Source organism: Mobula hypostoma, chromosome 1 (assembly GCF_963921235.1).
Source record: "Mobula hypostoma chromosome 1, sMobHyp1.1, whole genome shotgun sequence".
Classification (NCBI taxonomy): Eukaryota; Metazoa; Chordata; class Chondrichthyes; order Myliobatiformes; family Myliobatidae; genus Mobula; species Mobula hypostoma.
Genome location: NC_086097.1, coordinates 114,302,859 through 114,330,598, shown reverse-complemented (window position 1 = coordinate 114,330,598; position 27,740 = coordinate 114,302,859). Strand labels below are relative to the sequence as shown.

Sequence of the window (27,740 nt, the reverse complement as noted above, 5' to 3'; positions counted from 1 at the left end):
ATCAAAAAATTTATCAAAATCTTCCTGTGTAGCTGTTGATTTGGAGGTGTAAATTTCTGAATAGAACTCACTAAATCGTTTGTTAATATCCTTTAAGTCCATAAGCATCAGGCCAGATTTGGATTTTATTTTGTAAATGGCTCGTTTTGCTTGTTCTCCTTTTAACTGCCTTGCCAATAACTTCTGTGGTTTGTCACCAACGTGACACCAAAGTGTCGCTGTTTAAGTTTAAGTAGTATGTTGCCAATTTGTTCCCCTAGAATGGAGTTGTATTCGTATTTTAATTTGAGATTATTATAATCTGATTGGAGCAAAGAGTTTTTGTAAGCCTGTTCAGCCGCTAGTAATTCTTAATCACTTCCAATTGACCTCGCTTAGCCCTTTTCAGTGTTGCTTCATAAGAAATAATTTGTCCTCTGATATACACTTTAAGTGTTTCCCACAGTGTTGAGTCATTCACCTCGCCGTTGTTGTTGGTCTCAAGGAACTGCGAGATGTGCGTCGCAATGTGTTCTATAAATGTCTGATCCTTGAGCAAAAAGGGATTAAAGTGCCAGTTATAGGCTTGCTTAGGGAGGGACATTTGAAGATTGAGATTGACAGGACTATGGTCAGATATTATTATGCTGTGATATTTGGTGTGATCAATATTAGAGATTAATCTGGAGTCGACTAAAAAAAAAAATCAATCTGTGTACATGATCTGTGTACATGGGAATAAAAAGAATAATCACAGTCAGATGGGTGTTGTAGTCTCCAAATATCTACCACCTTCTTCGACTTCATCAAATTGTTAAGAGTTTGCACAGCAAGAATATTGGGTGGGGGGGGGGCAGGGGAGAGCCTATCTAAATACGGGTCCAGCTAGCAATTAAAGTCACCCCCGATCAATATGTGGCTTGAATTGTTATCTGGGATCAAGTCAAACACCTTACAGAAAAAACCTGGATTGCCCGAGTTTGGCCCGTAAATGTTTACCAGTGTAATGGGAAGTAAATTGATATGCCCAGTTAAAATTATAAATCTGCCATTTGGATCAATGAAAACCAAAAGGTACAGTTTTACGGAAGAGAATGGCAACGCCTCTGGCTTTGGATGTGAAAGGTGCCTGATAGACCTGTGAAATCCAATTAGCCCTGAATTTCCTATACTGAGTGGCTTTTAAAGCGAGTTTCTTGTAAGAATATAATGTCAGATTTCAATGACTTCAAATGTGTGAAAACTTTATCTCACTTTATTGGGTGACCTAAACCGCGCACATTCCAAGAGACCAAGGATATGGAGTCAAGAGTATTATTCATTTGTGGTACCTTTTGCATTGTAATGAAACACAAACTTACCTTCAGTCTGGCAGCCAACAAAAGAAATAACATGAACAGTCAAATATATGATCAAAACCCCAACCCATTGCTTCCCCAAACGAAGCAGAGTTGCCCTCATCCTAATCTGGGACTGCCGAACAAAAGCGGAGAAAAACACCTCCAACTAACAGCCCCTCTTTAGCACACATAATAAAGAACAAATTGACGATAGAAAAAAAAGAACGGCCATGATTAAAGTCTGCTCACAGCACGTTTAGACTCACTTCATTTATGTTGTGAAAAATAGCCTTTCAAAGTTTTTGGTCTACAAAAGTCTTGGCTTCAGCCGGTTGCTGAATACTTTTACTTGCCCTTGGTGATGAACATGGAGCTTGGACGGGAAATGTAGCGAATGCCGGACCTCCTCCTCTCTCAGCAGTTGCAGCACCTCACGGAAACTCTGCCATTGCTCCATAACCTCCGCAGTGTAATCAGGAAAGATTAAAATTCGATGACCTCCGCAAAATTCATCGAGAATTGCCTCCCAAGCCACAGAATCTTTTCTTTCTCCTGTGCGAAATGCACCCGTGCAATTATTGTGTGGGGCCTTGAGCCTTTTGGTGGTTTGGGCTGTTGTGTGCGGTGCGCTCTATCGATAACAACCAGCTTGGTGAAGTTGTCATCCCCCAGCAGCTTGGGGACCAGGTTAGCGACAAATTCAGTCGGCCTCCCTTTTTCCTCGCCTTCTGGGACGCCGACAATCTTTATGTTATTGCGTCTGGATCTCCCTTCCAGATCTGAAAGTTTGGCCCGCAGCTTTTTATTTTCTTGCTGCAGCTCAGCAACTGAAGTTTCCACGGCGTGGATTCGCTGCTTGTGGTCGGCATCTGATTTTCGGTGCTCGACAGTCTCTCAGTGAGCGCTTGCTGGACAGACAACAGGCTCTGGAAACAGTGCTCAAACTTGTCAAACCGCTCGTTGAAGGACTGCAAAAGATCAGGTTAACTGGCCTAAATTTTTCTTTCTTCTGCCTCTCTCCCTTAGAGAGGAAGGACATTTGCAATTTTCCTGTCTTCTGGAACCATTCCAAAATCTAGTGATTCTTAAATGATCATGACTAATGAAACACCTGGAAAGCAGTTTTGTAATGCTTCCATTGTGGACAGTATAAGAAATGAGGTAAAGGAATGCACGAGGACAGAGTTTGAATTCAGAATTAGCTGACACACATTAAGGTGTAGTGGTGGAAGGGGATTATTTTGTCTGAAGTACATGACCAGTGTTGTTCCACAGAGGTCAGCAGTATGACGGATGGATGGACATAAATTTGAGGAACAGTTAAAGGATCTAGCAGAATCTAGATTAGTTGCATATAGTATATGGGCAAAGAAATGGAGGATATAGTTTAATCTGGGGTTCCATGAGGTATGCACTTCAGGAAGTCAAATACCAAGCATACAGTTAATGGGAAGACCACACGAGCATTAACATGTGAAGGGATCTTGGGGTCCAAGTCCATAATGCCCTAAATGTAGCACAGTAGATAGATTAGGAAAAGTGGCATACTTGTGTTTTATTGGTTGGAACACTGAGAATAAACAGCAAGGAATTCATATTGCAGTGATTTAAAACTCTTGGTGTGGTGTGCAATTCTGGACACCCCAATACAGGAAAGAGTGGAAGTTCTGATGAAAGTAAAGTTTGCTTTTTAAAAAAAAACAAAAATCACCATGTTGGGTAATGGTGGAAACCGGGAAAAAAATCATAGCAGCATTTAAGAGGATTTTGGATAGACACACGAATACAGATAGAATGGAGGGATACAAATTGTGTGTGCTGGAAGAGAGCAAGTTTACTTTGGCATCGTGTTTAGCACAGAAGTAAACAGCTGTTGCTGTACTCTACAGTTCTATAGTTTAAGAGTAAAAATAAAACTGTTCCATCCAAAAGACACTTAGCTCAGTTCTAAATTTCTGGAATAGCTTTTTACACAAATCTGAACCTAGATGAAGAATTAAAATACAGTACATTTAAAAATAGAGATCAAAGTACACTTTATTTAAAATCCAAAGTATAACGATAACAAGTCTAAGGTTCTTTCCAGTCAACCACAATGTTTACTTAAGGATGATTACTCAGTATCGCAAAAAAAATATAAACATAATATAATAGAGAAAGCTTGGAGACAGTGTGTGAGGGAGGATAGGCAAGTGATAGAGAAGGGACATGCTCAGGCGGACAGTTAGAGATGTGTCTACTTTAACGCAAGGAGCATTGTGAACAAAGCGGATGAGCTTAGAGCATGGATCAGTACTTGGAGCTATGATATGGTGGCCATTACAGAGACTTGGATGGCTCAGGGGCAGGAATGGTTACTTCAGTTGCTGGGTTTTAGATGTTTCAGAAAGGACAGGGAGGGAGGCAAAAGAGGTGGGGGCGTGGGCACTGTTGATCAGAGATAGTGTCACGGCTGCGGAAAAGGTGGACATCATGAAGGGATAGTCATAGTCATACTTTATTGATCCCAGGGAAAATTGGTTTTTGTTACAGTTGCACCATCAATAATAGTAATAAAACCATAAATAGTTAAATAGTAATATGTAAATTATGCCAGGAAATAAGTCCAGGACCAACCTATCGGCTCAGGGTGTCTGACCCTCCAAGGGAGGAGTTGTAAAGTTTGATGCCCACTGGCAGGAATAACTTCCTATGACGCTCTGTGTTGCAGCTCGGAGGAATGAGTCTCTGGCTGAATGTACTCCTGTGCCCACCCGGTACATTATGTAGTGGATGGGAGACATTGACCAAGATGGCATGCAACTTGGACAGCATCCTCTTTTCAGACACCACCGTGAGAGAGTCCAGTTCCATCCCCACAACATCACTGGCCTTAACGAATGAGTTTGTTGATCCTGTTGGTGTCTGCTACCCCCAGCCTGCTACCCCAGCACACAACAGCAAACATGATAGCACTGGCCACCACAGACTCGTAGAACGTCCTCAGCATCGTCCGGCAGATGTTAAAGGACCTCAGTCTCCTCAGGAAATAGAGATGGATTGTGTACAGAGTCTCTGTGGGTGGAGGTTAGGAACAGGAAGGGGTCAATAACTTTACTGGGTGTTTTTTTTTAAAAATAGGCCGCCCAATAGTAAAAGCAATATTGAGGTGCAGATAGGGACACAGATCCTGGAAAGGTGTAATAATAACAGAGTTGTCGTGATGGGAGATTTTAATTTCCCAAGTATCGATTGGCATCTCCCTACAGCAAGGGGTTTAGATCAGGTGGAGTTTGTTAGGTGAGTTCAGGAAGGTTTCTTGACACAGTATGTAGATAAGCCTACAAGAGAGACTGTACTTGATTTGGTATTGGGAAATGAACCTGGTCAGATGTCAGATCTCTCAGTGGGAGAGTATTTTGGAGACAGTGATCATAATTCTATCTCCTTTACAATAGCTTTGGAAAGAGATAGGAACAGACAAGTAGGAAAAGTGTTTAATTGGAGTAAGGGGAATGAGGCTATCAGGCAGGAAATTGAGAACAGATGAAGTCAGGGAAAAGTACAGAAGAAATGTGGCAAATGTTCAGGGGATATCTGTGTGCAGTTCTGCATAAGTATGTTCCAATGAGACAAGGAAGTTATGGTAGGGTACAGGAACTGTGGTGTACAAAGGCTGTAATAAATCTAGTCAAGAAGAAAAGCTTACAAAAGGTTCAGAGAGATAGGTAATGTTCGAGATCTGAAAGATTATAAGGTTAACAGGAAGGAGCTTAAAAAGGAAATTAGGAGAGCCAGAAGGGGCCATGAGAAGGCCTTGGTGGGCAGGATTAAGGAAAACCCCAAGGCATTCTACAAGTATGTGAAGAGCAAGAGGATAAGACGTGAAAGAATAGAACCATCAAGTGTGACAGTGGGAAAGTGTGTATGGAACCGGAGGAAATAGCAGAGGTACTTACTGAAGTAAAGTATTCATTATTTACTATGGAAAAAGGATCTTGGCGATTGTAGAGATGACTTGCAGCAGACTGAAAAGCTTGAGCATGTAGACATTAAGAAAGAGGACGTGCTGGAGCTTTTGGAAAGCATCAAGTTGGATAAGTCGCCGGGACCGGATGAGATGTACCCCAGGCTACTGTGGAAGGTAAGGGAAGAGATTGCTGAGCCTCTGGCGATGATCTTTGCATCATCAGTGGGGATGGGAAGAGCTCCGGAGGATTGGAGGGTTGCGGATGTTGTTCCATTATTCAAGAAAGGGAGTAGAGATAGCCCAGGAAATTATAGACCAGTGAGTCTTACCTCAGTTGTTGGTAAATTGATGGAGAAGATCCTGAGAGGCAGGATTTATGAACATTTAGAGAGGTATAATATGATTAGGAATAATCAGCATGGCTTTGTCAAGGGCAGGTCATGCCATACGAGCCTGATTGAATTTTGTGTTTTTGGAGGATGTGACTAAACACATTGATGAAGGAAGAGCAGCAGATGTAGTGTAAGTGGATTTCAGCAAGGCATTTGATAAGGTACCCCATGTAAAGCTTATTGAGAAAGTAAGGAGGCATGGGATCCAAGGGGACATTGCTTTGTGGATCTAGAACTGGCTTGCCCACAGAAGGCAAAGAGTGGTTGTAGACAGGTCATATTCTGCACGGAGGCCAGTGACCCGTGGTGTGACTCAGGGATCTGCTCTGGGACCCCTACTCTTCGTGATTTTTATAAATGACCTGGATGAGGAAGTGGAGAGATGGGTTAGTAAGTTTGCTGATGACACAAAGGTTGGAGGTGTTGTGGTTAGTGTGGAGAGCAGTCAGAGGTTACAGCGGGTCATCGATAGCATGCAAAACTGGGCTGAGAAGTTCCAGATGGAGTTCAACCCAGATAAATGTGAAGTGGTTCATTTTGGTAGGTCAAATATGATGGGAAAATATAATATTAATGGTAAGACTCTTGGCAGTGTGGAGGATCACAGGGATCTTGGGGTCCGAGTCCATAGGATGCTCAAAGCAGCTGCGCAGGTTGACTCTGTGGTTAAGAAGGCATACGGTGTATTGGCCTTCAGTAATCATGGAATTGAATTTAGGAGTCAAGAGGTAATGTTGCAGCTATGTAGGACCCTGGTCAGACCCCACTTGGAGTACTGTGCTCAGTTCTGGTCGCCTCACTACAGGAAGAATGTGGAAGAAATAGAAATGGTGCAGAGGAGATTTACAAGGATGTTGCCTGGATTGGGGAGCATGCCTTATGAGAATAGGTTGAGTGAACTCAGCCTTTTCTCCTTGGAGCGACAGAGGATGTGAGGTGACCTGAGAAGTGTATAAGGTGATGAGAGGCATTGATCGTGTGGATAGTCAGCGGCTCCCCCCCCCCACCCAAGGGTGACACGCACGCAAAGAGTGGTGAGTGCATGGAATGGGCTGCCAGCAACTGTGGTGAAGGCGGATACGATAGGGTTTTTTTTTAAAAAAAAAGAGACTTTTGGATAGGTACATGGAGCTTAGAAAAATAGAGGGCTATTGGTAAGCCTAGCAATTTCTAAGGTAAGGACATATTTGGCATAACTTTGTGGGCTGAAGGGCCTGTATTGTGCTGTAGCTTTTCTATTAACTTTCTCAGACTGTGGATTCTGGTTAATTGGGACACATCAGGACCAGTACACTTTGGCCCAATTAAGTGGCTGCCTCAATTAGGCAAATTTTCATGCAAACATTTAAAAAGGTACAATACAAACATTAAGCAAGCATTCAATGTATTGAGTGCTGCCATCAGCAAGCTAACCTGACACCCTGCAAATCATTATCAGGGACTTCCACGCACAGTCTGAGATACGTAGCTGCTTCAAACAGACTTCAATTATGCCAGTGCCCAAGAAGAACATGGTAACTTGCTTCAATGACTAGTGATCAGCAGCACTTACATCCACTGTGAGAAGTTGGTGATGAAACACATCAACTCCTGCTCAAGTGACTTGCATGTGCTCGAATTTACCTACCCTCAAACCGCTCTACAGCGGATGCCATTGACTCTTCATTCAATCTTTAATATCTGGACAGCAAGGTGAAGACACAAGTACTACTACTACGTCGACTCAGGCCTAGGGGGCTGGCGTTGGGCATGATGATGGACTCTCCACTTCTCCCTCATCAGTATGTTCAGTTCATCTACATCAGCCACGCTGCCGTGTTCTAGGAGCGTGTTGACCATAGTCTTGGGAGGGCACCCAGGGTTCATCCTCCCATGCTTGGGCTCCCATATAATGACTAGGCTAGCAGGTAGCTTGGGGTAGCGTAGACAGTGCTCCGCTAGTTGCAGTCTTCTCGCCTGAATTTTAGTGGTGAGCATCGGTAGGGCGTCATAGAGCTTGACGTTCCTCATGTACTGTTGCCAACTCACGTCAAGAGCCATCCAGAGCATTCGTGTATAGCAACCATCTAGAGACTTCCGCATAGTCTTGGTGAGTGTCCATGTCTTGCATCCGTACGTGAGAATGGACTCTATGACTGCTATGAAAATCCTCTTTAAGCCCTCTGGTCAGGTTCGACTTCCAGATTTCCTTCATGTCGTTCATAGCCCTCCACGCCAGCGCCTTCCATACCTTTATGACCTTTTCCGAACTCATCATTCTTGACCCAAGGTACTTGTAGTCAAAGACTTTAATGGTATCATTCTTTATGGTCTTGAGAGTACCTTCATCGCAGTTAAACGCCATGTACTCTGTCTTTTTAGTGTTTAGGTGAAGTCCAACTTTATTGCACTCAATTTCCACTTTTGTCAGTAGCTGCTGTGCTTCCTCCATCTGGTCAGAGAGCAGGACTATGTCATCAGCAAAAATTGAAACTACAAGCATAATTGGTCTGACCCTTTTATGGTAAAACCCAAGCTTGTCATGATCTTTGGTAGCTTGACGCAGAGCGTAATCAAGGACGATTATAAAGATGTAGGGGTGCCAGAGTAAATCTCTTACTAACGCTTCCTTCAGTTAGTCCTGACGAAGTGTCTCGGCCTGAAACGTCGACTGTACCTCTTCCTAGAGATGCTGCCTGGCCTGATGCGTTCACCAGCAACTTTGATGTGTGTTGCTTGGATTTCCAGCATCTGCAGAATTCCTGTTGTTTACAGCTGGTAGGTTGTTCTTCTTGACTTCCTCGATGATTCTACAGAGAGCAAGTATTTGCATTACTGTTGTGCGCTTCTGCCAAAAACCATTCTGATTGAACCTTATCTTAGGGTCAATGGCAGTGCGAATCCTATTCAAGATCATCCAATTGTATAGCTTTGCTGGGCTTGAAGAATAGGTTGTGAGGAGAATACCTTCCAGTCTACCTCCTCCTTGGGACCTGTGGCTTTGGGTTGCCGCAGGCTCAGTCTCACTTGCGTTGACACTACTGTGGTCAGAACTGACAGAGTTAAAGGTGCTGTAGGCTTCTGTGTTGATCACACAATTACGCTATTTTGTTCTTACGAGGATGTAATCGATCTGTTTCCTGTAGATGAAGGCTCTGTTTTTGTATGTCCACAGTTTACCAGCTTGCTTCTTGAATTGTGTCTTAGTGACAATGAGACTGTGTTCCTGGATGAAATCAACTAGATATTGTCCATTGATGTTGGTAAAGTCTTGGTATGAGTATGGAACATCTTCCAGTCCGACCTGGGCATTAAAATTGCCGAGCACAGCCAGGAAGTTATGTGCCGGTATTGAAGTGACAGCTTTGTGAAATTTACTGTAGAAGGCCTCCACCTCCTTCTCCTCGCTGCAGTTGTGCGGGGAGTAACAGACGATGACATTGGTCGTCGGGTTTCCGTCGAATTCCGCAGTGAGGATTCTGTCACTGACTGAGACTATGCCCCTCAGTGCCTTCTTCGCCTTACGGCTCAACATCAGCCCTTCTCCACCTTGTGCTGACATCGTCGTTGGCTCTCTCCATGCAGATGTGCTGATGAGGTGCATCCCCTCTACCTCTGTGAACCTTATCTCTTTGTCAGGGTGTACATGACGGTGTTCTTGGATCCCCAGGATGGAGATCTCATAGCTGCTTGCCTGTGATGCCAACTCTGTGCATCGAGGCAAGAGGCGGATGGTGCTTGTGTTGAAGGTTGAGATGATCGTTTTTACCTTACAGCGCAAAAGAGGCGCAGTTCGCTCGACACAAGGATACCCTTCAATGGCTACAGATCAGCATTCAATAATGTTAACCCCTCAAAAATAATCAATAAACTTAAGGACCCTGGTCTCAATACATCTTTGTGCAACTGGATCCTCAATTTCTTCACTTGCTGACCCCAGTCAGTTCAGATTGTGCAAGAGATGCTGTTGACAATCTATCAGCACAGGGGCATCACAAGGCTGTTGCTTAGCAACCTGCTCAACTCAATTTACACTTATGATTATGAGACCAAGCACAGCTCCAATGCCATATTTAAGTTCGCTGTTGATACCACCGTCTTTGGCTGAATCAATGGTGATGACGAGTCAGCATATAGGAGGCAGATTGACAATCTGCCCAAGTGGTGCCACAACAATAATACCTCATTGTCAGCAAAACACAAGAGCCGATTACTGACTTCACGAGGAGCAAACTGGAGGTCCATCAGCAGAAGGTTATCATTTTAGAGAATCCGTCCTAGATCAGCACACAAGTGCCATTATGAAGCAGCACTTCTTTTTTGGCAAAGATTCCATGTGACATCTAAAACTTTCAAATACTTGTATAGATGTGTAGAGAAGAGTATTGACTGGTTGCACAACTGCCCGGTATGGAAACACCAGATGCCTGTGAATGGAAAACCCTACACAAAAAAAAGTGGATATGCCCCAGGCCATCACTGGTATATTCCTCCCTACCTTTGTGCACATCTATACAGAGCACTGTCACAGGGAAGCAGCATTCATCATTAAGGAACCCACCACCCAGGCTATTCTCTCTTCTCACTGCTGCCTTCAGGCAGGTGGTACAGGAGCTTCAGGACCCATACCACCAGGTTCAGGAATGGTTGTTACCCCTCAACTGTCAGGCTCTTGAACCGGAGGGGATAACTTTACGCACCCCATCACTCAACTGTTTGCACAACTATGGACTCACTTTCAAGAATTTTTCATCTCATGTTGATATTTATTTTTTTAATATATTGGTCGGGAAAGGTCAGGAGGAGAAGATGGCGGCACGATGCATCTCGCAGCGGCCACTCTGGTGAATGATATCTGTTATCCATCAAGTAGGGTGCCGTGCACAATCCTGATTTGATGGAGACAGACGTGAGAACACGGAGGAACATCTGGTGAAACTTCTGAAATGCTTGTTTCACTGCCGCTGCTACTGTGTGATCCAGAATCTCCAGAGAGGAAGGCCCCGAGTCCTCGGCTTTGCTTGGTGCTTGGTGGCCGGGGTGGGTCGAAGCACTCGGCAGAGATGGTGCTCGGTGTTGGAGGCGCGAAGTTTTCAGACGGACTCAAGAGTCAGCTGCAGTCAGGTGCTTCCAATGCATCAGCAAGTTTGCAGCACTTGCAAGTTCATGGCAGGGAGAGTTTCTCCCTTCTACCATCTGCGTGAGATGATGGGGCTATTGGGATTTTGATACCTTTTTTTTTACCGTGCCCATGATCTGCTCTTTATCAAATTATGGCATTGCTTTGCACTGTTGTAACTATATGTTATAATTATGTGGTTTTGTCAGTTTTAGTCTTGGTTTGTCCTGTGTTTCTGTGATATCTTTCTGGAGGAATATTGTATCATTTTTTAAATACATGCATTTCTAACTGACAATAAACGAGGACTGAGTGTCCTCATAATCTAAATCTATTGCACAGCTATTGTCTTTTTGCACAATGGATAGTGGCTATCATTCTGATTCTATTGTTTCCTGTATTTACAGTGAATGTCTGCAAGAAAATGAAACTCAGGGTTTCATTGAGAATAAATTTACATTATAATAAATTTACTTTGAACTGCTGTTTAGCTGAAAAAATTATGCATTTATGAAATACAAAATTAGAGCACTACCAAAACTATTACAGTACTATAGAACTGTGCATTAGTTCCTAATAGCCAGTGACAGGAATTTATTGTACACTACTGTATTATTTTGATTGACTAAATGAACAAAAAGTGTTTTGACAATTGCATCCCACAAATCTTTATTTTAATTGTAACATTCAAGATGACTGATACTTTAAAATTCTCCATTGAAATACCTCCCACTCACTTGCTCCAAAACACATAGGGACTAGTTTATACAGATTAAAGCATCCACCCCTTTCCAAATCTGAATGCAAAAAATGTATGAGATTTCTCAATATAATATGCAACACAGATTCCTTGAAACAACCCAAAAGTTTAGGGGTAACATGAGGGGGAACTTCTTTACTCAGAGAGGTAGCTGTGTGGAACGAGCTTCCAACAGAAGTGGTTGAGGCTTTTCTGAGTAACTTCCAACTCATTGACCTCCAGTGTTTGCAACGTGTGCGAGGGAGACTGAAATCTGGCTGAGTCATGCCACAACAGCAACTTCTCACCCAATGTCCGCAAGATCAAGGAGCCGATTATTGACTTCAGGAGGAGGAAACTGGAGGTCCTCAAACTAGTTCTCATTGGGGAGAAAAATAAATAAAATCAGACCTTTTGCCTGTTGTGTATTGCATATGTACCGAATAGGTCCTGTGACATACAAGGTAGATAAGCTATTGCTTGCTTGGTATCTATCATATCAGTTTTCAGAAAGATGCAGATTACTACTGTACAAGGATTAAGCAGCTGAGCAGCAAACCATGAATTTGTACACATCAGTACAAATCAGCAGTGTCTAATGTACATAGTCATGAAGAACTGGTGAAGCACTGGTTCCTCCTGTGGTCTTGAAAGCATGTTACGATCAGTTATGTTTCAAAGATTTTAGAGCATTCACTTAAATATTTGCAAACACTTGTAATTCTACACAACATTCAGGATGGAAAAAAAATCTGAACTTTAGACTTGCAAATCAAAAGGGTCGATAAGACGAAGATAAGCAGGCATCATATATTTGGATTTCCATAATGAAAAGTTATTCAACCAAGACTGATTAAAGTACAGTCGGCCCTCCTTATCTGTGAGGGATCGGTTCCGGGACCCCTCGCGGATACCAAAAAACGCGGACACTCAAGTCCCTTATTCAACCTAAATGCGGTGGACCTTAGGACCCAGCGGAACCCCGGACCTTATTTAACCTGTCTCAGTGCGGTAGGCATTAGGACCTGGTGGTGGAGCTCTGAATCTGCAGTGTTTCTGTTCGCGAAAATAATCATGATCGCAATTTAAATAAAGTGGAAATAAATAAAGCGATCAAAAAGAGGTGAAACACCAGTCATTGGAAAAGCGTTAGGCTACAGTCGGTCAATGATTGGAACAATTTTATAGGATAAAGTGAGAAAGGCCCTGCCCCGTTGAAAGCTGCAATTATTACTAAGCAACGCAGTGGTTTAATTATTGGGTTTTGGGTTTTTGATCCTCCACATCAACTCAGCACGGATGGAGAGTGCACTCGGGAGCGATTTGTCGCTGGATCGAACTCGGGAATTTCCGTTCCTGAGCCCGGCGCTGAAACATACGTTTCTTGAGTATTTTATATGCATAGAAAGGTAAAATATATACTAAGACAAACATTTGACTAACTAACACTAAATAATCCCGGATGTACCTGTTCCGACTTACTTAGTAAGAGAACTTCCGGTTTTTTTTTTTCGATCCTGATCCACGATAACCTATGCACAGCCTCTCGTAGACTTGAAATCATCTCTAGATTACTTATAATACCTAATACAATGTAAATATTACATAAAATAGTTGTTATACTGCATTGTTTAGGGAATAATGACAAGAAAAAAGTCTGCACGTGCTCGAACAACAAGTGCTGGAAGAGCACTTCTGGATTTTCTCGATTCACGGTTGGTTGAATTCGCACATGCGGATCTCGCGGACGGATAAGGAGGGCCGACTGTAATTCAAAGATCAAAGTAACTTTATTACCAAATTATGTGTATACATCACCAATTACAACCCTGAGATTCATTTTCTGTGGGCATAGAGTAAAACTTAGAAACACAATAGAATCACTGAAAGATCACACCCAACAGGACAAACAACCAATGAGCAAAGGATAACAAACTGTGCAAATACAAAACTGAACAAAAGCAATAAATATCGAGAACATGAAATAAAAAGTCCTTGAAGGTAAGTCCATACGGTCTAGGACAGTTCAGGAACGAGGCAAGTTATACCCTCTGGTTCAAGAGCCTGATGGTTGAGGGGGTAATAACTGTTCCTGAACCTGGTGAGGAGAGTCCCAGGGCTCTGTACGCTCTTCCTGATAGCAGCAACAAGAAGAGAACATGGCCTTGGTAGTGGGGGTCATTGATGGATGCTGCTTTTCTGTGACAGCACTCCGTGTAGATGTGCTCAATGGTGGGGAGGATTGGGATGCATCCACTACATTTTGTAGTATTTTCCATTCAAGAGCATTGGTGTTTCTATACTAGGCCATGTTGCAGCCTGTCAATATACTCTCTACCACACAGTTATAAAAGTTTGTCAAAGTTTACAATGTCATACCAAATCTTTGCAAACTTTCAGGGAAGTAGGGGCATTGCTGTGCTTTCTTCATAATTTCATTCATAGCCTGGGCCCAGGACAGATCCTCTGAACTGATAACACTGAGGAATTTAAAGTTCCTGACCCTCTCCATCTCTGATTCACCCAGTGAGGACTGGCTCATGGACCTCTGGTTTCCTCCTCCTAAAGTCAATAATCAGCTCTTTGATCTTGACATTGAGCGAGAAATTGCTGTTTCAGCATGGCTCAGCCAGATTTTCAATTTCCTTCCTACATGTTGATTTGTCACCACCTTTGACTCAGCCAATGACAGTGGTGTCATCAGCAAACTAAGTTTGCCACTGGGAGCTGTGTTTGACCTCATAGTCACAAGTATAAAGTGAGTAGAAAAAGTTTGTGTGCGTGTGTGTGGGGGAGGGGGTGGTGTTGGAGCCCTGACCCCTAAACCGATCCTCTGAAATAAAAACACTGAGGAATTTAAAGCTGTTGACCCTCTCCACCTCTCATCCTCCAATGACGACTATCTCATTGAGCTCTGAGCACACAGCCTTGGAGCACACAGCCTTGTGGTGCAGCTGTACTGATAGTGACTATGGAGTTGTTATCAACCTGAATTGACTGGGATCTGCAAGTGAGGAAACAGAGGATCCAACTGCACAAGGAGACATTGAGGCCAAGGTCCTGAAGCGGATTCATTAGTCTGGAGGGGATGATGGTATTGAGTGCCAGGCCGTAGTCAAAAAAAAGCATCCTGATGTATGCGTGGTTAAACACAGCATTAAATCTAAAGACTCTACTTGGGTTTCCTGATGTCCTAATCCTGAGGCAGACTACTTGGCAGAAGTCAAAGCTACAAAGGAATGGCTTAAAAACAAAGTTAATGCCCCGGAGAGGCCAAGTCAGAGTCCAAACCTCAATCCAATGGAGGATTTGTGGCTGGGCATGGAAAGGGCTATTCACACACAATCCCCATGCAATTTGACAGAGCTTGAGCAGTTTTGTGAAGAATAATGGGAGAAAAATTGCAGTGTCCAGATGTGCAAAGATGACCTATCCACAGATTCAAAGCTGTAATTGCTGACAAAGGTGAATCTCCTAAATACTGACTTGAAAGGGGTGAATGCTTATGCAATTCTGTGTTTTACATTTGTATTTAGATTACTTTATAGAGATCTGTTTTTACATTGACATGAAAGTATTTTTCTGTTGACCAAGGCCAAATTAAATCCACTGTGATTCAATGTTCTAAAACAATAAAACAAGAAAACTTCCGGGGTAGGGGTGTGCAAATACTTTGCAAGAGAAGTTTTCAAATTAGTTAGAACTTGAATTCCAAGGACATATTGATCTATATTGCAGTTTTAAAGGTGGCACCATCCACTATTCCTAACATTAATCCCCCAAGGCTCTGCAGATTTGGGAATAGTTTCTGAAGAATGGCCAACAGCAAATATGATCCTATTACTTGGCAGCAATAACAAAACAAAGCTGAACATCAGTGATAGGGAAAACACTGCAATCTACAATGAAGAATACAATAACAGAGCACGTCATCAGAATACCACTGAGTTGCCAGAAAGAAAAACCATAGCATTTCCAAGCTTGCTAGGCGAGTCTGTATGTATAGTGAAAGCCAAGGAGGTTGGAGATCTTGCAGACTTTAAGGAGATTGGCATCAGTTTTATATTATTGTCACATACAACAAGATACAGTAAAAAGCTTGTCTTACACAGTTTACAAAATTAAAACTTATAGTGCAATGCACTACAAATTCAACTATAAAAATACAAAGTAAATTGTAAAAGCTATTGAAAAAGTGAAAAGCAGATTAATGATAAAGTGCAAGATGATAACAAGGTAGAGTGTGAGGCCAAGCATTCATTGTATTGTACAAGAGATCCATTCAGGGGGTCTGATTACAGTCGGATAGAAGCTAGCCTTGAGCCTAGTGGTACGCGCCGGGAGGGGGGAGGGGGGAGGAGGGACTTTATACTCTGGAGTGTAGGAGAACAGAGGAGATTTGATTGAAGTTCACAAAATTGAGGTATAGATTGGAAAAAGCCTGCTGCATTTACCCTGTGAGGTAGGGAGAGGCTAGAACAAAAGGTCATGGGTTAAATGTGAAAAGTGAAATATTTAAGGGAAGCTTCTACACTCAGGATTGTGCGAGTGTGGAATGAGTTGCCAGCGGTAGTACATGTGGGTTTGATTGCAACATTTGAGTTTGGGTAAGTACATGGATGGGAAGGGATAATGCAGTTGCAGGTCAAGGGCTCCAAGTGTCCTCACCCACCAGTCCATGAGCCCTCGAATTCAGCACATCATTTTCCACCATCTTCACCTGGAGCCTACTACAAAATACATCTTTACCTCCCATACCCACGCCACTCTCTGCAGGGACTGCTCTCTTCATGATTCCCTTCTCCACTCATCCCTTTCCACTAATCTCCCTTTTGGTACATACACCTGCATGTGACTGAAATCCTACTCCTGCCAACTTACCTCTTCCCTTACCCTTATTCAGGACCTCAAACAGTCCTTCCAAGTGAGGCAACACTTCACCTGCAAATCTTTTGAGGTCAATCATCGTATCCGTTGCTCCCAATGCAGCCTCCTCTACATTGGTGAAACCCGACATAAACTGGGGGACTGCTTCATCAAGCACCACTACTCCACCTATCAAAAGCGTAATTTTGCAGCGGTCAACCATTTCCGTTCTCATCCCAATTCTAGCATGTTGGCTTGTGTCCTTGTCACTTGCCACGATGAGGCCATTCTCAGAGCAGGGGAGTTTAAAAGGTTCCCACCCCTCCTCTCCTCTGTTCCCCACTTTGGTCTCCTACCTCTTCTCCTCATCTGCCTATCACCTCCCTTCCACACAATGTCAGCAAAACCAAAGTGCTAATTATCGGCTACAGGAGGAAGAAGTCAGAGGATCATGAGCCAGATCTCACCAGGGGATTGGAGCAGGAAAGTGTAGTGTATTAATAGTTGATTAATATTGTAAATATGTTGTTTAGGCATTTTTTGTTTACATAATTCATTATGAGTTATAAGTATGAAGTAAGCGAATGGCATACATCAATATGCCATCACATAAGTGCGTGCCTCACTAAAGTAAAATAAACACATTTATCCCAAGCTCCTGTGTTCTTCTTTTGAAAAGTTTCTAAGAGTTACCAAAACATAACCGTGATGAGGTAGTTTTAAATCAAACCAAGATGACTACCCACAGCAACACACACAACACGCTGGCTCCATTGGAAAGGCAGGCATTTGATTGCACAACAGTAACAGAGGCATGTATACTAAATGAATTGAGCAGTATTTTAAAGCAAATGAGATGAGAACCGAGAGCCAGTTTGGCTGAATACAAGAGCATACAATTTGCTTAGAAGTTTAACTGCTCTAACTTTGCAGATAGTGAGAAAGTAATGCAGGAACATTTAGAGCCAAAATTATTGTTAATTGCAGAATGCTATACATTTCATAAGCAGAATCAAAGGAAGGAGAGTCCATTTTAATGTAAATTCAGAAAGCGGCCTGCGCAGTCAGTTCAGTGATGCACTGTGAGGTCATTACCATTACGCAGGGCTCTCGTACATCAGACCTTTGAAGGTTTAAAGGTGAAGTTTGCAGAAAATCCAAAAAGCATTCGAAGAGCATATTGGGCAGACAAAAATAAATGCACTGCACTGGGAAGAGAAAAAGATAACAAGTCAAGTTGCAGTTCCAGAGGAGCACTAATCTGCATGCTGTTGATGAAAAAACCTGATAACGATGAGTGACACCGGACTGGTAACCTTGAGGTTTAAAAGTTTGAAAAATAGTAATAGGCAAGTAATATGGCTTACACAAGAAGACAGCAAATTAATCAAAATGGAATTGGACACTGGCTTGGACGTTTCAGTCATTCCACAAAATGAGTTTGAGCACCATTTCAAAGATACCGAACTGTAGCCTGCAGCTATCCAAGAACTTACACTGAAGAGATAACTCCTGTGGGAACGACATTCTTAACAGTAAAATACAACAACTAAGCTACATTGAGCTTTTATGTAGACTAAAAAAAAACAGGGGAGGGGCTAGCACTGTGCCCCCCGCTTGAGCTGCTGAGGCAACTACAACTTGAGTTGAGATACATCCGCTTCCCCAGCAATAGGCAACTGAAAGTAAATTAAGAATGGTACTGGATGGCATCACAGCAGTGTTCAAGAATGCATTAGAAAACTTAAACATATCAAAAGGTAAAATAGTGTTAATGAATACGCCACAAAGTTTTACAGAGCATGTCTGATTCCTGATACCATTCGTGATAAAGCAGCCTGAAAGCTAGGTCACAGATGCCAAAGGAATTCTTTTGAACTCAGATTGATTGCTTAAATGGTGTACTCAGTGTTGATGAGAAGCAGAATTGTCTGTGTACTATTAGCTCAGGCAGATTGTGTTTGTCTGTCATTGTATATATTATATATGACTAGAGAGCAATACATTACAGTTGAGTTAAGATGCATTCTATATGGAGTTGGAGTTTACAGCCAAGCAGGGAGGAGTGTGGTGTATTTAATATTTCAGTAATTTGAGTAATGTTTTAAATATGTTGTTTAAGCATTCCATGTTCATTTACACAATTCATTACGGGTTATATGTATGAAGTATGTGAATGGCATGTGTCATTATGCCATTGTCATAAGTGCTCACCTCAAAACGAAGAATACATGTTTATTCCATGCTCCCATGTTTTTCCTCTGATTAGTGTCTGGAGTTACCAAACATAACAGAGTGGGTCAGTAACATTAATCTTCTAGGTGTTATCATTTGAGGGGATCAGTCCTGGGACAGGCACTTAAATGCCATTACAAAGGAGGAACAGCAGCTTCTCTGCTTTAATAGGTTTATGTAGATTTGTTAGCCACCTAAAACTCTGAGAAACTTCTATAGATATATAGAGAATCCTAACTTACTGCATCATGGCCTGGTATGGAAAGACCAATGGCCAAGAACAGAAAAGCCTCCAAAAGGTAGTGGATATAGCTCAGTTCATCATAGGAAAAGCTCACTCCCACTATTGTTCCTTGTAGATATGCTCACTCTCATGGGAAAGTCATTAAGGACTTCCACTATCCCAGCCATACACTCTTCTCACTGCTGCCATCAGGGATGTGGTTACAGGAGCCTTCAGTTCCACACCACCAGGTTTAGGAAGTTACAATGCCTCGTAAAAGTATTCAGCCCCCAACCCTTTGTTCACATAAATGAGTATTAAAACCAGGGATCTTCATCAATTTAACTGAGAATATTTATTCATGAATCACATGCTCCTTTCCCCCCACCCTACCCCTATAATAGAGCCCCAAAACAGAAAATTGTAAATAATGAAAAATATACTCAAAAACAAACACAGTTCAAAAGTATTCATCGCCCTTTATTCTAAGTACTGAACAAAGTCCACCTCTTGCAGCCAATAGTCTTTTTGGTTAGTCTCCATAAATTTTGCACAATGTGATCAAGCAAGATTTGCAAAATTGCTCAAGCTGTGTCGGGTCAATTGAGAAGCAGCAATGGACAGCATCTTGAGGGCTTGCCAGAGAAGTTTGTTTGGGTCAAGGTCAGGAATCTGACTGGGCCACACAAGGACATTAATTTTCTTCAACTGAAGCCACTTCATGGTTCTGACACGGTCTTGCTGAAAGACAAACTTCCTCCCCAGCCAACACATTTTCCAGGATCTCTGTATTTAACCGCATTCATCTTCTATCAATTCCAACCAGACTTCAGTCCCTGCTGCTGAAAAGCATCCCCATAGCATGATGCTAATTCCACCATCTTTTACAGAAGGGATGTGTTACCTGGCTGATGCTCTGTATTAGGTTTATGCCCCATGTACCACTTAATGATGAAGCCAAAAACTTCCACTTTAGTCTCAACCAACCACAAGAACGTCTTCCACATCTTTACAGTACCTTTTAAGTGATGCTTTCCAAAGTCCTTACAGGCAAGGACATGTTTTGTTTTAAAAAGCCACTCTTCCATAAATACCCTCTGTGCAAGGCCTTAGGTATTGTGGAGCCACGAACTTCATCTCCAGTTGCAGCCACCGACTTCTGCAGCTCACTTGTTGGTGTCATGATAGCCTTCTCTATAAGTGCCATTCTTCACTGCTGGCCATTTTTTCATTGATTCTGTTGCATTTCTTTGTCCTACTGTGAATGCTTGCAAGAAAATGAATATTAGATTAGATTATGAGGACACTCAGTCCTCGTTTATTGTCATTTAGAAATGCATGCAATAAGAAATGATACAATGTTCCTCCAGTGTGATATCACAAAAAAAAAGGACAAACCAAAGACTAACACTGACAAGACCACATAATCATAACATATAGTTACAGCAGTGCAAAGCAACACCATAATTTGCTAAAGAGCAGACCATGGGAACAGTAAAGAAGTCTCAAAGTTCCGATCAACTCCTAATAGTCCCCGATAGCAGGCGGCAGAAGGGAGAAACTCTCTCTGCCATAAACCTCCAGGCGCCGACAACTGCCAATGCATTGGAAGTACCCGACCACAGACGACTCTGAGTCCGTCCGAAAACTTCGAGCCTCCGACCAGCCCTTCGACACCGAGCACCATCTCTGCCGAGCGCTTCGATCCCGTCCCAGCCACCACGCAACAAGCAAAGCCGAGGACTCAGGGCCTTTCCCTCCGGAGATTCTGGATCACAGAGTAACAACGGCAGCGAAAAAGGCATTTCAGAAGTTTCTCCAGATGTTCCTCCGTCCTCTCACGTCTGTCTCTACCAAATCAGGATTGTGCACAGCACTCTACCTGACAGATTACAGATATCATTCACCGGAGTGTCCGTGCAAGCTGCGTCGCGCTGCCATCTTCTCCTCCTCCTTACATGATAGGTGTATACAATACATGTACTGATAATAAATTTACATTGAACTTCAACATCTCTAGGAAAGGAGTACTTCCGTCATTTTATTCCTTTCTGGTATCATTCTCAGAGCCTTTTAAAATACAAGAATAATAACAACCAGGTTATGTTGAATATCTTGGAGCAAGGCTTTATTTTTCCAAACCACAGAAAAAAGAAAAAATGTACCAACCCTAAATACCTCAGAGCCTTCCTAAGCCATCTCAAGAGAAGATTTGCCAAATAGACCTTTTCTAACCATACTAATTTCCCCCCCACCCCAAGCAACCTGGCCAATTTCAATTATCTTTCAGAGTGTATCAGTCCATTTAATTAGACCAGACTGATACATCTCATGGTGCTACTATTACTATCCAACACAGGCCTCCAAATACACATTACCATCACAGGCTTAAGCAAAGGCCTCACAAAAGGTATCCCCGGACTACTGACCGCTAGAATATTAGGTAGAGCATCTGCATGGGCTCTTCGGCCCACAATAATCGGTGCCAAACATGATGCCAAATTAAACTAATCCCTTCTATCTGTAGATAATCCACACCTCTCTACTCTCCACATATTCATGTGCCTATTCAAAAGCCTCAGACACCATTAGTGTATCTGCTTCCACTATCACCAGGCAGTACATTCCAGACACCTATCACTGTTCTTAAAAACAAAAATAAGCTTTCCTCCCATCACTTTGAAGTAACTCCCTCTGGTTTTTGATGTTTCTACCCTAGACAAAAAGATTCTGGTCATCTATGCCTCTCAATTTTATAAACTATCAGGCCTCCTGTCAGCCTCCAATGCTCCTGAGGAGAACAATTCAAGTTTGTCCAGTACTCCTTATGCCCTCTATAAACTAGCCAGTATCCGGTTGCACATGCTCTCCAAAGCTTTCACACCCTTCCTGTAATGGAGTGAACAGAAATGCACACAATATTCCACACAATATTACTGACTCATACACAAAGCTCCTAGCAATTAGGCTAAGCATGCCATATGCCTTCTTTAACCACTGCCTGCTTGCATTACCCCTTTCAAAGAGGTATAGACTTGGACCCAAGATCCCCGTACACTGCACACGTTTGCCCCTCCAAGGTGCATCTCACACTTGCCCAGTTTAAACTCCATCTGCCATGTCTGTTCATAACTGTAACTGATCTATATCCTGCTGCATTCTTTGACAAACTTCTGCACTTTGCACAACTGCACCAATTTCTGCATTGCCTGCATGTATACTAATCCTCTGTATTTTATCCAACTAATTTAGTTATATCATAAAAAGGGGCCCCCAGCATGAATCCTGTGGAATACCACTGGTCACAGACCTTCAAACAGAATCACCCACTTTCACCACCATTTTCTGCCCTCTTATAGGAAAGCCCATCCTGAAACCACCATCATAACACCATGCATCCAATGCACCTTAATTCTCTTGATCAACCTTCTATAAGAGCCTTTTTAAATGTCAACTACTTCCCTTCGTGCAAAAACCTCAGTCACTTCCTCAGAACCTTAAATTGCCAAGTCATGGCCTGCCCTTACTAGCTTTGTCTTCCTCCTTACTGAAACATAGTTGTTCTAAAAACTCTGCTCAGTTGTTCTTTAAATGACTCCCACGTCAGATGTGACTTGCCTAATAACAGCTGCTCTCAATTTGCACCACCAAACCTAATGATGTTGCAATTTGACCAGACTTTGTCCACATTCATAACTTTATGATCAGTGTTTTCAACATGCTGGCCCACTGGAACGCCAGTCACAGTCAGGCTCATTTCTCAATACAAGGTCCAGTATACCCTCCCCTCGGCCAATCCACATACCATTTCAAGAAAACCTCAGTAGCACCGAATATATCTGGCCCCAATAAGCCTCTTGCACCAAGTACCAGTAATTAAATCACCCACTACAGCAACCCTGTTGCTTTTCAATCCTTCCAAAGTTTACCTAAGTATAACTGCATTTTTCCCATTTTGAGCTCCCCCCACATTGCCTCAGTAGATGTGATGTCCGTCTCCAAGCGCAGCCGTGACTTTCTCCCCCAAACTCTTTCCGTTCGCCCTCTACTCTTGGGTCAAATAACAGAAGATCCTACTGCTTGGTCCAGTAAAATGGATATTAAAAATTAACCCAAATATTTCATCGAAATCCGTTCATGGCACTTGTTGGAATACATTTCTTTAGACAAATTACAACACCAAAACAAAAAAAAATCAAACCACAGATTCACCGGTCTGTTTTGCACAAGATAACTCTCTGCTGAGATATGGAATCAAGGGAGGTTGATACACACACACATATACATACACACACATATATACATATATCAATCTTTATAACATTTGGATGTTATGCAAAGATTTTCATTCAGGAAATTTGAAACTGGATTGACTTTTGAATGCCTCTCAGTACTTGTCCCCTAGGGAACTGAAAACAATTCTCAAACACAAACTGAGCGAGCACTTTTCAAACTGACTACGAGGCAGCACGAAAAGGACAAATTGTTTACAAGAACCATGCAAATCTCTTGCGGTTTCAATTGAGTTTCGGATTTAAACCATAAACGGAGCCCCACACAACAACTATTCGAAATCACTTCCATCAAAAGTAAATACGAACACAAAGTGGTGAGCTGCGGAAAGGGGATTGAAGGAAGTCAGAGCATTAAACAAAATACCTGGTCCAGAAATTTGGTCACGTCATATATTTTGTTATTAACATGAATCCACGCGCTGTTGCCACTGTTGCGCCGCTTTAACTCTTCCAGTCGGTAATATTTCACTTCCTCCTTATCCTCAGCCATGTTACACGAACTTCCACGAGAGCCTAACTTGCACTGCAAGTGACTTGCTAAAGATCTCGTTTTTTTATTGGTAGTTACCGGGTTACTGCCAGTCTCGGAGCTCCATTGGTTAGTCGACGTGCTACTCAAATGACATCACACTATCCAAAGTTCGAAACGGGGATATAAAGCCAGTTGCGAAAAAAAGGTCAAATGTCAATGGGTGCAGAAAGCCAGACCATCCAAAGCATTGATATGTTCAGATTCATCCTCAGTTCTAGCAAGTTTAAGGTCTTTTCACACAAACAGTCGGCAAGATGTACTTTATGAAGTCCTTCAGTTAGTTACAAGAATTGCAAATCAGGGAGGTCAGGTAAAATTTCAATGGGTTCCAGCACATGTAGGGGTGAAGGGGAATGAGAGGGTGGATGAGTTGGCAAAGAGGGCGTTAAAGAAAGAAAATGTGGAAATGCACATTAGTATCAGTAAAGCAGAGGTTAAGTGTGTAATCTGGGAAAAAGTCAACCGAATGTGGCAAGAAAGATGGGACAGGGAGGGGAAAGGGAGGCATTTATATCAAATACAAAAGAGTATTGCAGTTCTAGGGTAGGTAATGGAAACAGAAGAGAGGAAATTGTGTGGACTAGGTTAAGGCTGGGGCACTGTGCATTAAACAAAACATTGAAAATGATAGGGAAACACCAGACAGGATTGTGTGAGGAATGTCAGGAAGAGGAGTCAGTAGAACATGTAGTTCTGAGTTGCAGGAAGTATGGGATACAGAGAGAGATGATGAGAAATAAATTAAGGGAGTTGGGGATGCAGGAACTTACATTAAAAGGGTTGCTGGGCATGGGTGAGAGAGCACAAGTCCGGGTATTTTTAGCGTTTTTAAGGGGTACAGAGGTTTTTTATAGAATATGATGAATAAACAGGAATAGGATACTAGGATGGTCAAAGATGGGAGGGTGAAGTGTAGGTTTGTGTGTGTGTGTGTCTGTGCATGTGTGTGTGATTGGGTGAAGGGATTTAGAATGTATGTCTAGTGCACATTCTGGAGCAGAGGGTGGCGGTAATGCACCATTAAGCTGGATGCCAACCGCCGTAAAACAAGATACAGACAGACAGACAGGTCAAATGTCCGACTTTGGAATATCTTGATGTACTTAATTCTATGACTGGCCTTGAACAAATGAACCCCATCTCAGTCTTAAATGCATTTAATAGAAAGTAGCTACCTACCTGAATTAATTTATGAAGTTAGGGATTCATACTGCTTATCTTCCAAGAATTATCCCGTCAAAAGGTGATTGACAGTAATTATAAAATTTCTTGTAAAAGTAATGCCCAGAACTGTTAAACGTACAAGGGACCTGACCTGAAAGAGCAGCAAGTCATACATTGGGGAATTGTACATTACCCTTGAAAATGAGAGATTACAGGTATAGAAAAGTCTTTTTGCATTTGTATGAGGCCTTGGTGAGATGACAGTGGACTATTGTATACAGTTCTGGTCTCCTTCCCTGAGAAAAGAGGTACTTACCATAGAAGTATAGCAAGGATTGGGGCAGGTGAGCCCAGAGCTGGACGTCCTGCTGGAAGGTGAAGCATCTTCCATAGCCTTTCCTTTCCAGATGTAGTGATTGCAGCAGGACCTCCCTTTGGCTTGCCATGCAAGTGAGGTCGCTTGCATTCAGCCTCTCCTACACTACTGTGTCCATAGAAACGCCTTCACTTGGCGTCCCTGTTCTTACTGAGTTTGCTATGTCATGGCTGGACCGAGTGTTCAGCGGTATAACTGGGCAGGCAGGCTGGGCTCATCAGCCTTGGTTGGCGGCCAGTCTAGGAGAAAGACAACTCCGATTTCAAAGCTGGGCAGATGGGGCTTGTTAACCTTGCCAGGAAGTCTGTCTAGCATCTCACTGTGCCACCGTGAAACGTCCCCCGGCCTAAAGAGAGGATTCGGTCAGTGTACACCGATCCTCACTTTAAGCCCACGCAGGCGGGAAGAAAAGTCCTACAACGATAGAGTTTTCCCTCTAGAACTTTGCAAGCGAAGAACCCAGCCATCATCATCAGAAGAAGGGTTCATTAGACTGGGATACTGGGATTACAAGACGAGAAGCAATTGAGTAGATAGCGATTGTAATCTTTAGAGTTTAGGAAGATGAGAGGAGCCCCCTTTGATTTTTACAAAACTCTTGATGGACTTCCAGAAGAGATGTAAGCAGAATATTTTCTCCTGAATGAGGTGTTTAGGTCACAGGGTATGGACTGAGAATAAGGGTACACCATTGATACTAAATTGGGGATAAATGTCTTCACTTGCAGAAATTGAATATTTAAAAATTCTCTACCCCTAAGCTATGGAAGTTGATTTGCTATGATTAGTCACAGCTGAGAGGAACAGATTTTTGGGCATTAACGAATCAGCGATTAATGCTGGAAATGGGTACTCAAGGAATCAGAGGTGGGAAGTGTTGGCAACTTTAAATTGTTAGTTTATTATTTCAGAGGACCTGTCCCAGGCCCAGCACGTATGTGCAACTATCAAGAAAGCACAGCAACGCCTATACTGCCTTAGGAGTTTGCGGAGACTTGGCATGACTTGTAAAACTTTGACAAACTTCTATACATGTGTAGTGAACAGTATATTAACTGTCTGCTTCACAGCCTGGTATTGAAACACCAATGTCCTTGAATGGAAAGTCCCACAAAAAATAATGGATTCGGCTCAGTCCATCATAGGTAAAGCCTTCCTAACCATTGAGTACATCTACTGTATATGAAATGCTGTTGCAGGAAAGCATCCATCCTCAGGGAATCTCACTTCCCAAGACATGCTCTCTTCTCACTACTGCCATCAGGAAGGAGGTCCAGGAGCCTCAGGACTCCTGTAACAGTTACTACCTCTCATCCACCAGGCTCTTGAACCAACAGGGATAACTTCTCTCAACTTCACTGACCCCATAATTGAAATGTTCCCACAACCAATAGACTCACTTTCAAAGACTCTTCATCAATATGTTCTCAATATTTATTGCTCATTTATTTATTATTATTGTTTCTTCTTTTGCGTTTGCATATTTTGTTGTCTTCTGCACTCTGGTTGAATGCCCTTGTTGGATAGTCTTTCATTGATTCTGTTATAGTTATTACTCTATGGATTTGATGAGTATGCCCACAAGAAAATGAATCTCAGGGTTGTATATGGGAACATATACAGACTTTGATTATAACATTTACTTTAAACTTTGAAAAGGAAGTGACACTGAGATAAAAAGATGGAGCATGAGGATCAAGAGAATCAATGGCCTACTCCTACTCCTGTTTCAGATGTCGCTTTCGGAAGTTGCAAAATTAAACATTGAGTCCTGAACCCTCCGATGTGGCTTTTGCAGACATTTTAATATCCGTCTCACTACTTACTTTTCCACCGGCATATATCATGAAATGTTAACTTTGTGGCAGCAGTACATAATAAATATTTTTTAAAAACTGAATTACGGTGAGTACACTGTATATATGTATATTAACACATATGGTGCCAGCTGAATCATCTGCAGCTCAACATCAGTAAGACAAAGGAGATAGTGGTGGACTTCAGGAAGACTAAATTGCTTCCTGTTACTATTTGTGGTGGGCATATGGATCTGGTGAGGATCTACGAGTACCTGGGAGTGCACATGGATGACAGACCTGAGTGGAGCACCGAGGCTGTGTACAAGAAGGGCCTAAGTTGTCTCTACTTCCCCAGGAGACGAAGGTCCTTTGGAGTATGCAAGCCTCTCCTTCACGTGTTCTGCCAGTCTGTTATTGCCAGTACAGTCTTCTACGCGGTGGTGTGCTGGGGTCATGGCATCAACATGGGCTATGCCAACAGGCTCAATAAACTGATCAGAAAGGCTTGCTCTGTTACTGGAGTCAAACTGGACACACTGGAGGCTGTAGTAGAACAAAGGACCCTACGGAAAATCTTGGTAATTCTTGTCACTGTTTCTCACCCTCGGCGTGCTACTTTGGCTGAACAGAGGAACATTTTAGTAATAAACTAAGATAACTGCACTGCTCCAAAGAGTGCTACATAAGATCATTCTTACCATCGACGATTAGGCTTTATAATGAGTCAACCTATAGCTGGAGTACTGGTGACCC

General features: G+C 42.5%; 1 protein-coding gene across 2 annotated transcripts in view; it reads right to left on the bottom strand.

The window, feature by feature from the left end:
* The window catches only part of LOC134350126 (cytochrome b5), a 45,450-nt gene extending 21,806 nt beyond the window's left edge, over positions 1 to 23,644 (bottom strand). For both annotated transcript variants that reach the window (XM_063055074.1, XM_063055072.1), the window contains exon 1: positions 23,481 to 23,644. In XM_063055074.1, the coding sequence (XP_062911144.1) occupies positions 23,481 to 23,606 (126 nt within the window). In that variant the 5' untranslated portion in view covers positions 23,607 to 23,644. The remainder of the gene's footprint in view (positions 1 to 23,480) is intronic.
* Positions 23,645 to 27,740: the final 4,096 nt, after the last annotated feature.